Below are 13947 nucleotides of genomic sequence, written 5' to 3' on the forward strand. Positions count from 1 at the left end.
TGGCATAGGAAAACTTTGATGGATTTAAGTTTATGAGAGATAAAACGTAGTGAGTGCATCTTTTGTAGAATCTCAGGTAGGGACCTTGATATTTGAGGATGACTTTTCTTAAGAGCATGGATTGCTGTGGCCATTTGGGATGTCTAGCTGGAGCTTGCATAGAGAAACCTCCAGGATAACTTCTCGACTCTATTTGGAATCTCTCAGCCACTATGACCTCAGCTTGCTACCTTTCTTTTTCCCCCTTTTGGTCAAGTAGGCATTTTCAATCCCTTGCTGCCAGGGCCAGGCTCATTCCTGGGATCAGGGGACTGATTTTTAACTCTCTAGGTAAGGAATAATTTACCATTTTTCCCCCTTTCCGCGACTGTGCCAAATGTCATTGAATCAGTAAAGGATCATGTGTGAAGGAGGTGGGGGGATCCAAAAAGTGGATCCTAGACTTGACGGATATGGCTTTTGAATCTGCAAAAAATGCAGTAGATCTGTTTCACTGGTTGCAGCCCTTTCTCTGGGCTCTCTCTCCACCCCTCTTTTAAAGTGATTTTTGACAAAAGCCATTTAAGTTACCAGGTATGTGGCTCTTGGATCTGGGGAATGAATAGAATATAAGTTGCCATGTTGTTTCTTGTTGTGGTGGTGGTGGTATGGTTTGGTTTGGTGTTTTTGTTTTTAATAATTGAGAGTAGTGATTCCAAGTGTGTGGTCTCTAGAGCCAGCCTACCTGGGTTCTTATCCCAGCTCCTTCATTACTTGATGTGACTTTGGTCAAGCAACCTAACCTCTTGGTGCCTTGATTTCCTCATCTACAAAGGTAAAGATACTCATAGGAGTTTTATGAGAATTAAAAAGTTAAGTCACATAAATTGCTTAACACAGTACATAAATTGTCTGGCACATGATAAGCACTTACACAGTTGTTGCTACAAAAACTAAATTGAGGGGATTTTTCCTTATTTTTTTTTTTCCTCTTCTCTTCCTGTTTTCTCCCTAATGTGCCATCCTGTATATTTTTTAGGTTTGGTGTTTTAGGAATGGGAAAGAGTGGGACATGAAATATCATAGGTGAAAATGTCATTTGATTAAACATCTTATGTCTGGATTTTCATAGTGTGGCTAAGGGCTTGATATGCCCCCTAGTAAACAATTTGAAAAAAACAGTTTCTGTTGAATTGGTGATTTTATAATGTTTATTGTAGTCTTGTGCTGGACTTTTTTTTTCTTTATGCTAATCTCAATTTGTGCTCTTTAAATTCTGTGACAACTTTGGAGCCTTTCCCATTGTTAGAAATTAATTAGTAATGCTTTTTTCCCCCTGTATGACTTCCCTAATTTAGTGCTAAGATACAAATGCTAATATTTTTATATAACTCATATAAACATTTTAATGATTTGATAAAAGCTATTTCTTTGTACTTGTCGTGTTTCAAATGAGTCTTTGACGTAGTATCGTTTATTTGTGACTTAAAAATCGCAGTTTCTCGTGTCACTTAAACAAAAATCATCACAGTGTAGTATTACTGAATAAACTTTTAAATGTAGAACTGTGGACCTTATGTTTTTCAGAGGTGGAAGTCAACTGAACAGAATTTTTTTCTTTTCTTAGGTTGACAAAGATGCTGAATTAGTGGCCCAGTGGAACTATTGTACTCTAAGTCAAGAAATATTAAGGAGACCGATAGTTGCCTGTGAACTTGGCAGGTATGGTTCCTTTAGTTATACAGGAAGAGTCTAATAAGTGATTTCGAAGGGAATTTTAATGTGTACATGCAGTTCTTGATTCATCCGATGTGAATTGAGCCACGTAAATTTGTGAAGCCTAGGTTATTGTTCCCTGTCTCCAAACATACTTCTGCACTCTCCTAATCAGTGTGGTTTATTTAATCCATGGGCTGAAAACCCAGGTGCCATGGTAGGAGCTAAGGTATAAACATTAGTGCACAAAGGGGTCTTGTGATGTATAGTAGGGAATGGGGGGCTGGGAAACCGGTGGACATGTCCTGTAAAAGGGTTGGCTGTTGCTCGGTTCAGGAATGTGGGCCTAGTGATTCCAAATCTTTTGATATTTTTTCAAGAAAAGTTGAAAATACCCACTGTTAAATTAAATTTCTCTATTTTTAAAACCCTTGTACAGGTCACATCCAACCTTCAAACTGTGAGTTTGCAACCCTTGACTTAAACTAATTTCTTTCTTTGTATGCTCCGGACTGAATATACTTTTCAGTAATGCAGGGCATTTTTGTTCTTAAGTATAAATAACTTTTGGATTGTGCTCATTTTTGCTTCAGTCAGTTTATCCTTCCTCTTCTGGTTTGGTTATGTGAAGGTTGATTGTTGTCGTTATGTTTTGACTAGTTCTTGTTGTTGCAGACTTTACAACAAAGATGCTGTCATTGAGTTTCTGTTGGACAAATCTTCTGAGAAAGCTCTTGGGAAGGCAGCATCTCATATTAAAAGCATTAAGGTAAGACTGATGACTCCAAGGGTCTCAGTGAACCATCAAAGACCAAACTGAGAAATCGGGGATTCCAGGCTCATCCAGCTACCCAATAAAAGTATGATCTCAGACAAGTTCACTTAAATCTCAAGCCAGAAGTTTCCACACCAGTACTTCCTGCATTATAAATATGTTGTGATTTAATATAGTTGAGAGTGCTTGGAAGTTCTTAATGTGCTGTGTAAGTATTGGGAGACATTATTTTAGTTCTTAAATGTCAGCTATTTGACTTTTTGATTTGGAAGATGCTTTCATAGAAGTAGAGAATTGTTGGGGTAAATCACTGTTAAATCAGTGTGGTTACCTCCCACTGTTTAGAATTTCTGATAGGCGGTTAAAGATCTTTCAGAAAAGTGGACAAACAAGTTTTTTAGTAAACAAAGTTTTCTGAGAGAACAAAATCTTTTTTTGTTTTTTTTCCCATGACCCAAAACATTTCGTAGCTCTTTCCAGCCAACAAAATCTTTTGAGTCTGGTCAATAGGGAAAAAAAAATCAGAAGAGTAGTGGAGAATTTGAGAATCATCATTCTGGTCCAAACCCTTCATTTCAAAGCTCCTTGTAAATGACTCACCTTAGGTCTTGTGGCTAGTCATTGAGGTTCTTGAGCCAGAACCCACACCCTGATGCCCAGTCAAAAGTTTGGGGTTGTTTTTTATCCCTCTCCTCCTTCTCTCTCTTTCTCTGTCTCTCTCTTTCTTTCTTTCTCTTTCCTTCTTTCTTTCTATCTTTCCTTCATTCCTTCTTTCTTTCTTTCACTATATCAATAAAAAAATTTGAATTTTGGGGCAGATTCCAGGATACAGGATATGTTTTTTGGGCAAATTAATTCTGAAATGTAGCTAATAGTAGGTACTATAGAAATAATGATGCTGACTTTAGTCATCTTTTTAGCTTAGGAAGGGAATTCATTCCTGAAAACCCCATGGTAGCATGAATTATCTCACCTCAAAAACCTAATTATCTTTGAAATTAATTCATACAATTCTGTATTTAAGAAAATACACACACACACACACACACACACACACACACACACACACTGAATATTCAGTTTTGAGTGGTTGAACTTTTAATGCAAAAAACAACCAAAAAACCTCCAAGAAATCACAACAATAAAGACAAAAGGATTGAAATAAAACAATGCAAATACACAGGCGTATCATTACTATAAATTAAGAATCCACAAATACTCTGGGCGAAGAACTTGATAAGACCCATGCCAGCTGTCGGCCAGGAAGATGGCCATATACACAGTGACTTTCCTTCCAAGGGCCTCAGCTGCTCTCCAAAGTGTTGGAATAAAAATGGGTCTGGTTAAATATGGAGAAATGCCTCAAATGCTAAAGTAGGGCTGTTAAATCAGCTCCTTGTAGAACTGAATTACTGCAAACCTGAACGGGTGTATCTTGGAATATGACTGTTATTTCCTGGCTAATATTCTGCCTTGGCCTCACAGATTTTACTGTCTATTCAACTAGTAATATGGAATAGCCTCAATGAGGGCTCATCATCAGGGAAAGAAAGCCCTTATGGATGGAGCTAAAGCAACATTTCTTAGTGGGGTGGTTTTTGATATCAGACATTGCTTTTCCTGAAATAGCAAAGTATTTGTAAAATAGCGATTTCCTACTTTACTTGCTAGTTGATGATTAAAAATCACAGTTTCTTTTTACAATTTATGCTTTAATTTTATATCAACATTTACTGATGACCAAAGGAAGTGACTAGGAAGAAGAGCTTTGGGTGCAAAGACACTAGAATAACAATTTCTCTGTTGACTCGGTGGTTGTGGTTACTAAGGCAAAAGGTGACCCATTTATCAAATGTATTCTTACAATGTTAGTGGTTTTTTGCAGAATGTCACAGAACTAAAGCTTTCTGATAATCCTGCCTGGGAAGGGGATAAAGGAAACACGAAAGGGGACAAGCATGATGACCTCCAGCGGGCACGTTTCATTTGCCCTGTCGTGGGCTTGGAGATGAATGGCCGGCACAGGTCAGTAATGGGTGTGGGCCGATGATGTGGAAGTCTGGTGAAAGCACGCTGGTGCTGGGGTTTGTGGTGTCTCTTAGCAATCCCAGGGTTCTCTTCATGGTATCTGCTTCTGAGGAATCCTTCTGTTTGGATAGTGCCTTAGAGGAAACAATGCTAGGTCACAGAGCCCATTTATTCCTCGCCATCTGTAATTTGACTCCTGAGTAAATTGTAAATTGCCTCAACTCTTCATTGTCTTCTTCTTTCATTCTCAAGATCAGGAGAACCTAAAGTAAAATGCGATTTTAAAACTTTCACGTGCCACATAGGAGGCCTGAGTTTGGTTATTTGATCATGTTTTCCTATGGAAGAAAGCAAAGGGCAAATGTTTCCCACCAGAAAAATTCCATTTCTTGATAATTGCTAAAAAATTACATAATGGAAAACAGTGTTATAGAAGGTACAGTTGATCAATGGGCTGAAGGCCCTGCTAGAATGGTAACTTGCTCATAATTTGTGTCTAACAAATCCTGTGGCTGGAGCATCAGAAATCTCACCACTGAGATTTATTTGGTGAATGTAAGTCACCTGTATATTTTCTCCTTTAAAAAATATAACGTTGAATGTATTAGTTGGCACCTTTTTATAGGATATCTCTCTGAAAGAAAAAGCTTTAACCCTTTTCCCACCATTTGGGAATAACTTTAATAGCTGGCAGTCTAGGCCATCCTCTGGAATCTTCCATCTAACACATTACATACTGAATGACAGCATTTTTTACTATTTTCATTCAGGAAAGGCTGGAGGAAGAATCTTCATTAAGCGACAACTTGTAAAACTTTGTGTGTGTGTGTGTTAAATGGTTTATTTTATGTAAAAGAAATGTAAATGGTTAACTGCTCTGCACATTACAATGTACTAAAGTACATTACTGTGTACTTTGTTTAAACACGGCAAAAAAGTAAAAGCTTTGATTCAGCTATGGACAGCCATATTTGATCTTGAGCATTCTGACACACTTGTATATGTCAACTGAAAGATGGATAGAGGCCTCTCCTCCCTGCTGGGCACGGTGCGATGTGTGGCAGACTGTGCCAGAGACCTACCGCTGTGCTCGGAAATGGAGTAACCTGTGGCTTTATGGGTTTAGGGAGAGGTAAGATTGAAGGCCAAGGACTTTTTGCTTTTGAAGATGTAGTCTTCTTAAAGTAATCCAAATTTAAACCATTTGGGCTCTCTCAATGAAGCAGGAAGTATTCTGGGAGACCAGATCTCATGTTACCTGGCCTTGTCCCACTTCTTTTTGTTTGTTTGTTTTAATATATAGATGCTATGTGAATTTTACCTCGGTAAATATATTTTTAAAGGAGAAAATACACAGGTGACTTACATTTACCACATTTACCACATTGTACCGTTATTTTTTTTTTCCTTTTTACTGAGGTGAAATTCAAATAACATAAAATTAACCATTTTAACTCCAACCCAGTAGTCTGGACTCTTGAAAATGATTGTATAGATTACAAGGGGTGACAGTGTAATTGTGAAGGCCTTGTGGATCACACTCCCTTTGTCTAGTATGTGGATGGATGGGTAGAAAAGTGGGGACAAAAACTAAAAGACAAATAGGGTGGGATGGGGGGGGATGGTTTGGGTGTTCTTTTTTTACTTTTAGTTGTTATTCTGATTCTTTCTGATGTAAGGAAAATGTTAAAAAGATTGTGGTGATGAATGCATAACTCTATGGTCATACTGTGAACAGTTGATTGTATACCATGGATGATTGTATGGTATGTGAATATATTTCAATAAAACTGAATTAAAAAAAAATTAACCATTTTGAAGTATACAGTACATGGCATTTAGTACATTCACAGTGTTGTGCAACCAGCATCTCCATCTAGTTCTAAGACACATTCATCACCCCAAGGGAAAAACCCTGCACCCATTAAGCATTCACTCCCCATTCCCCTATCCCCCAGCCCCTGGCAACCACCAATCTGCTCTCTGTCTCTATGGATTTACCTCTTGATATGTTATATAAATGGAATCATACAATATGTGACCTTCTGTGTCTGGTTTTCCCACTTCGTTTTAAAAAAAATCATGGTTCACCCCAAAAGAGGAACACAACAGAAACAGACTCAACTATGGGGTCTTGAGAAGGGGTTACCTGTAGCCTGTTGCTCTGATTGTGGCTTCCCCTAATTTTTTCCCTTTCATTTGCTGGTTTATTTCTTCTCCTTTTTCTCTTCTCAGTTAATTGAGTTTGCCTAATTTGGCTTTGTCTTCCTGCTATGCCTTGGGACTAGAAAATTGACCTTTGGATTCATTTATATATTTAGTAGCATCTATAATAGTGATTCAAACATACAAGAAAAAATAGAAATAAATTGCTAATGTAATAAGTGCATTAGGCTTTGTTTAAAAAAGAAACAGTTTTCTAATTTACTAATAATTAGTAAGCATCCATATAAAAATAGGATTTTTTTAGTCCTGGGCAATACATAATGAATTTGGTAAAACGTTATTAATTGGGTTTGTCAGGCCATTCTGTATCCACAATAACCTGAGAAGTTAGAGCCAGTTGTTGTTGAGGCATTTTAAGAAGACATTATAAAGTAGGATGTGAAAGTGCTTGCTGTCCTTTCCCCCCAAACCTAGCCTTCAGTGATAACTTTGTAACTGTTTGGTGTTTAATGCTCCCCTCTCCCCATACTTGCCTCAAGCCCACATCCACGCTTTCCTGTACCTGTGCAAATAGACATATGAACAAATAGCTGTTCTTCCCAAAGCTGTCATGGGATTGCATACATATTTTGTAACCTTCTTTTTTTCTTTCCATTTATCAGATGAATTTGAACATGTTTTCATGGCCTTACATACAGATTTACCTTATTTTTTTGGAGGTGTATGGATGTTCATAATTTCTTTAACCATTCCCCTATTTAGAAAAGTTTCTTTTCCTTGTTACAAACAGTCCTATACTGCACATTGTCCTAAATATATATTTGTGCATTTGTGCACCTGTAGGCACGTTTCTATAGGAGAAATTCTTAAAAGTGGTATTTTACTTGATATTGCCAAGTTGTCCCCCTGAAATGCTGTACTATGTTGTATCCACCCACCAACGAATGTGCATGTTTTCTCAGACAATTTCCAACTGGATAACTTCAGTCCCTTTAATTATTGCCTGATAGGTAAACAGTCATATGTCATCATTTTGAAATGCGTTTCTTTAATTAGCAATTGAGTTGAAGCATCTCTTTATATGCAGTGACCATTTATATTTCTCCTCTGAACTGTATGCTAATGCCCTGTGCCCATTTTTCTGTTATATTGTCTATTATTGCTTATAGTCTATTATTGGTTATTCATAAAATAAGTCCTGGATCTCATAGTTTCAAAGTTTTAAAATATTTCAGACATACTGACTTGTTTTTCCTTAATGGAATCAAATGTAATCATTTTTAACTGTGTAGTTCTTAGCCTTTGTGTAAACTGAACACATATTAATTGATAATGTGGGTAATAAATTAAAAATTATTTAAAAAGTCATTCTCGACTTTGAATTCTTTCTCCAGGTTTTGCTTCCTGCGCTGCTGTGGTTGTGTGTTTTCTGAACGAGCCTTGAAGGAGATAAAAGCAGAAGTCTGTCACACGGTGAGTCCTTTACATAAATGAATTTCGCCTTCTGAATAGCTGAGGAAATCAGGTGGTTTAGGACCCCTCTCTCCCGCTTGTCGTTTAAATATCCTTCAGTTCTTGCTGACACACAGACCTAACAAGTGGCTTCTCTGCTTAAACGCCTTTGATGGCTCTTCATGGCTGAAAGCGCAGCCTCAGCCTGCCTCTTGTGACGTGACCCCGGCCTCCTGCCCAGCTCTCTCTGTGCCGTTGTTCCATCCGCCCTGATCTGGCAGCCTGGAGGGTTCCTGTTCCCCGCCGTGAACTTCAGTTCTCTGTGAATCCTTGCTGCCAGACCACCTCCCGTGTTCCCAGAGCACCTTGTTGTCTCACTTATCTCATCATAATGTAATTGTGTGTTTGTGTGTCTGTTTCCCCTCTGGGCTGTGAGTTTTTGAGGGTGGGGAACAAGGCTTGCTCATCTCTTTATCTCTAGGGCTTGTTATCTCCAGAGCTTATAGCAGTAAATGCTCAGTAAATGCTCAACACCAGTGAATAACACTTTGATGTCAGGGAGTCTTTTCAGCACCTGCATAGGAAATACCAATGACTTTGTTTTAACAGTATTGCTGCTGATGCCCAGAACATTTGAGCTCTGGTGTTCTGCTGGCCTCTGTGAACCCGGCCACTGTCACAGCCGCAGACCAGCTCCTGACTGTGTTTTCCTCTGTGGATACTCGGCTTGGATTTCATTAGGCCTTACTGTATTATTTCTCCCTCTATAAACAAAGCCAGCTGTGGAGGAAGACACACTGGATGATTCCGTATATATAGGTTCAGAGGCAGGCAGAAGCTAATGGGTGGTGAAGAAGTCAGTGGTTACTCTGGGGGCAGGGGAAGTGACTGGACATGGGCTTCTGGAGTGACTGGACATGGGCTTCTGGAGTGCCTTCCCCCTGGATTACATTGCGTAAGACGACTGCCAGCTTTAGTTGCTATTCTCCAAGTGGTCCTCTGCAATCTTAGTGAATATGCTTGGCTCTTTGAGGGTCTCCTGTTCCCCCGTCTGTCAGATGCCCATTCTTCCCTGTGGTTCCTCTGGGACGCTGGACGGCAGTAACCCGCAGATCTTGTGGCTGTTGGTGGTTTATTCCCTCCTGTGTTTGGGGTTCACAAGGACACAATTCACCTAGTTTGATTGTAAATGTAGCCCATGGATTTTTGTTTTTGCCTTCTAGTCGTCCTCTTTGTTTTTGTGTGGGGATTCAGGGAACATCCGGAAACTGTGCTGCCACTTTTCTGCACTCTGTTTTGAAAACAATTTTTTTCACCTTTTAGAAATGGCATGAAAATGGAGATGGACTATGAGGTCGGGGTATAGGAGCAGGGAGAGAAGCCAGAGGTGTAAGTTGGAATAGGCTGTGGAAACCCTCGAATGCCAGACCAAGGAGCTGGCACAGCCGGGAACATAGCAGGATGGTGCTTTGGGGCATAAATGGGTATACCTGTGATGGATGAACAGAGAAAAGTCTGCATGAAAGCAAGGATAGTGATGGCAGGTAGGAAAAAAGGAGCCTATGTGAGAAACATCATGAATGAAGGAAAGTGGCCTCAACTGGCCTGGGATTCCCTCGAGTGGGAAGGGGACTTCGAATATGCTGTATGTTTGAATGTGGGCACGTTTTAAGAAATAGTCTGTAAGTTGTTGTTAAAGGGTTAAACCCAGTCACAAGTATACCCAGGAAGTCTACTTGAAAGGATATAAATGTAAGAAGGCAGAAAATTAAGCTGGAATGTATCACAGAGGCCGCATAAGTCCGTGCCTCCTAAACTGGCTGCAGCAGCTTGTTACATTCCCATTCTCCATCTCATACTCACTAAATGAAAATCTTCTACATTGGAGTAGAGTCCCATGAAGTTATAATGTTTAGAAGTTCCCAGAATAATTCTAATGGACAGCCTCACTGATCTGAAGTGAGGACGTTTGTGTCCTTCCAACCACAATGGTCACCGTCTCTTAGATCGGTGTGTGGCTGTCCTTTGCGTTGGCTGACCTGAACATCCTTACTAGTATAACCATGTTGACAAATGTACAGCAGAGCAATGCTGTCTTCACAGAGCTTAACGGAGAAGTTGATTTTATTTCATGGGAATTCAGCATTGCAAGGGAACTCTGAGATCATTTTGTTGGTGCTTGGGAAATGTTACTGAAAGCTAGCAAACTTGTGAAATGTGTACCTTGTGCAGTTCAAGGGAAGGGAAGGAGTCAGAAGAAAAGGGGAACAGAGCTGCAGTCAGGGTTGCACAACAGGAAGCAGAGACCAGGTAGTAGACAAATGCTGGCAACCCCTGTTGCCTGAGGAAGGCTGCCGTGGTTGTCACAGTCTCCTGCAGTTTAAATGGGATCCCAGCTATAATTCGGGTCTACCGCATGGAGAAAATTTTCTTAAAAATAACTTAGTTACCAGAAGAACAAGCTGATGAGAGCTTTCCACCTATAAAATCTATACAGAAAGTGCCTTTGCAGAGCTAGGTTGAATACTGTGTGCTTTAGAAAATCGCAGACCAGGTGCAGCCAGCAGCACGATACTGTGGGAATCATTTATTCATGAAACGAATGATGGTGAGATCCTGGTGCCCACCAGTCTTCACCTTGGGAAGATCACTTCACCTCTCTGGGCCTCAAGATTCTAAAGTCACATACCTGACAGCTTCCTTCCAGATCCAAAATTTTAAACAATGATGTTTTAAAATGAGGAAAGAAATTAAATGGCAAATCTGTACACTGTTATCAGGAATCAAGCTCCTATTTCTAATTAAAGTTTCTAAAGTTTAGTCATACTAAGTCTATTGGTCAGGGTTGGCTAACTGCTGTAACCTACGACCCCAAAATTTAAGTGCTGGTTGGACAGCTTTCTTCTGGGAATAACTCTGATCCAGGCTCCTCTTGGCTCGTAGCTCTGAACCCCTCATGTTTGGAGTCCTCCCTGTTCAGTTGGCTGATGGGGACAGAGAAGAGAGGCTCTTTCTTGGGAGGTCTTTGTGAGCCAGTCCTGAAAGTGGCGTGCATCGCAGGGTGTGCATGGGAGCCTGGGAAATGTAGTCACGCTGGGTGCCCAGGATACCAGGCATTTCTGCCAAACTCTGCCAAAAGGGAGAGGAACTGCAGAGCATCACAGTTGATTGTTTCTTACGAAAATGTGAATGAAAGTGAGATGAAGCCACAATGTCAAAATGAAATCTAAAACACTAATTTTGTAGGTAATGTCTGAGATTTAGCAAACATGCCATAGGGACAATGTCAGGATCCTCGGTGATACTCAGGATGTGCATTTTCTCTACTTCTCAGCCTGTAGTTCTACCGGCATTTGGTTTTCCGTTCACTAGAGGAAACTAGAGGGTTTGAAATAGGTTCTGCATTCTCAAACAAATGGTGTGAATGCTTGATTTTAGTAAACAGGGTCCAAAGAGGGATGTATATAGTTGCCAGGTTTTTTTTGTTTTCAATATAAACAAATCACCTAGCCAAAAAAATTAATTGTATTCCCTACTGTATTCTTTACTTCTTGTAATAAGAAGAAACACATTGGAATAATTACAGGTTGCAAATAAATGATGTGCTCACTACTCAAAGTGGGATTCTCAGACCTGCAGTGTTAGCATCACTTGGGAGGTTCGTGGGTTTTTTTGTTTTTTTTTTTTTTTAAGAAATTCAGAATCCCAAGCCCCACCCCAGACCTGCTGAATCAGAATCCGTACTTTAACAGGATTTCAGATGATTTGTGTGCACAATAAAGTTTGAGGAGCCCTGGTCTAGATTGCATCAGAGGTGTGTCAGTGTCATTTGACTTGCTAGCCTTCTGGTTTCAATTATTTAGTTCTTACAGGTAGATGAATGGGGGTGGGGGCGTCTTTTAAAGTCAGGAGTAACAACAAATGTATACAAAATTCTGATTTTTTTTTAGTCCTTTACTTGGAGGGGGTGGCATGGGAAGGGAGAAGTTAAATTAGGGAACAGGGTGTCCACAAGTGGTCTGGTCAGCAGCTGGTGAGGATTTTCAGTCTCTGGCCTCCTTTCATTTTAGCTTTCTGCCATCTTGATGGTCTTTATGACTCTTAAGACTCAGGGAATCTCAATATATAGCACAGGCAGCCTTAAACTTTTGCATGTAAGAAAAATTTTAGTAGAAAAAGTGAATAATACTTTCTGGGTTCTATTCCCAGAAAACCAGAAAATGACCTTAAAATCCCTATTTATGTATCACCTTTAAGATACAATCGTTGGTATAATATTTCTGACATATTTTACATGTTATTTAATTTTGTTCTTTTCCGTTACAGTTCTACGCAGTAAGGGTCTGATTCAGGGTGGAGTGGGTATCAGTTGGATTAAATGTAGGAGGCTTTCCTTCTTGCCCTTGGTTCAGACACTGACAGATGCTGCTGCTTTACCTCGGCCGACCTGCCCCGTCGCAGTCATGGCAGCTGCCTGCCTCCAGTCTCCCCTCCCACCGCTCCCCCAACATTCTACTAACACCCAGCTCATGGCTCCACAGACCTCTTGCTGCTTCCATTCCACTGTGCCTTTCAGTTACTTTTATTACTTTTCATTGATTGTGCTGTTTCTGAGATTATCTGGTCAGGTGGCTTATTCCAGTATGGCATTTCAGCTCATACTTCTTTGTATGAGGGAAGGTGGTGCAGAAAGGCACGGACTCTGGAGCCAGACCACCTGGGTCCAACTCCCAGCGCCCCCTTTCTACTGTATGGTCCTGGGAAAGTTCCATCCTTACCCCATGACATGTCTTCATCGAGGGAAGTGCTAGCCACTATTCTACCTGTTCCATGTATATTAACACATTTGAACCTCACAAATCCTGTTAGGTAGATCCTCTTACGAAGCCCCTTTTCATAGTCTATGAATATATGATGGGTGGACAGGGAAATGAGAGGAAGGAAGCTTTATGTTTCAGGCAACTTTCACTGCTTTCAGCTTTTTTCCTTTTTTTAATGGGGTTTGCACTTAATTGCTAGTGAGTTGTTACACAATATGGGGGACATAATTGTGGAAAATCCAAGCCTTCTGAACTGCCAGTCAGAATGTGGGCAGTTAGCACCTTCCAGGAGCACTGCTGTTTGACTGTAAAGGTGTATAGGAAAGCTGTGGTCATGGGACTCTGCATTCTTTTCTTTGACAGTGTTTTCATCATAATTAAATATCTATGGGGAAAAAATGTTTGTTTAAAAAAATGTTTGTATAAAATGTTTATATTTTGTGATGAGCTTAAATTTGATTTGTGGTATCTGCCTTCAAAAATCCCTTTTCCTTCTACTCAGCTTCATATTTTTCAAGGGCTATTTTGTTGCCTCTAAGTGGACTTGGCCTTCCTTTGTATGTTTGAGAAGCTTAAGGTTACTGAGGTGCTTGTAATACATTGCCTTCAAATTATACATTTATTTCTTTAGTTTCCTCTCCTGTGGGCCCTGCTTTCTCTTTATTTTAGTTGTTTTATATTGTGTATTTAATAGGGAACATTTCAGTCTTACGTGATGCCATGAACTCTTTGAGAGAGAGAGTGAGAGAGAGAATATCTGAGTCCTCAAAGGAAAAAAAAAATCATGGACTTTTAAAGGGAGAAGACCTAGGTCTGTGTACAGAAATAATCAAGACCTTTTATGCCAAAGACCTGCACTATTCAATAGGCAGCCACTAGCCACATGTGACTGTTTGAATTTAAATTAATTTAAAAAATTTAAGCTTACAATTAAATGAAAGTCAAGATTCACACCATTGGCCACAGGAGCCACATTTCAGGTGTTCAGTAGCCACCTGTGGCTGGCATTGG

At 39.9% G+C, this 13947-nt stretch overlaps 1 protein-coding gene across 2 annotated transcripts in view; it reads left to right on the forward strand.

Moving 5' to 3' along the window:
* Positions 1-13947, forward strand: part of RTF2 (replication termination factor 2) — a 50007-nt gene that overhangs the window by 9465 nt on the left and 26595 nt on the right. The window contains exons 2-6 of one of the 2 annotated variants that reach the window (XM_037811480.1): positions 1607-1701; positions 2135-2155; positions 2371-2464; positions 4356-4495; positions 8059-8137. In XM_037811480.1, coding sequence (XP_037667408.1) covers positions 1607-1701; positions 2135-2155; positions 2371-2464; positions 4356-4495; positions 8059-8137 — 429 coding nt within the window. The remainder of the gene's footprint in view (positions 1-1606; positions 1702-2134; positions 2156-2370; positions 2465-4355; positions 4496-8058; positions 8138-13947) is intronic. The other variant, XM_037811482.1, reaches the window with a different exon arrangement.

The sequence above is a fragment of the Choloepus didactylus genome, chromosome 19 (assembly GCF_015220235.1).
Source record: "Choloepus didactylus isolate mChoDid1 chromosome 19, mChoDid1.pri, whole genome shotgun sequence".
Classification (NCBI taxonomy): domain Eukaryota; kingdom Metazoa; phylum Chordata; class Mammalia; order Pilosa; family Megalonychidae; genus Choloepus; species Choloepus didactylus.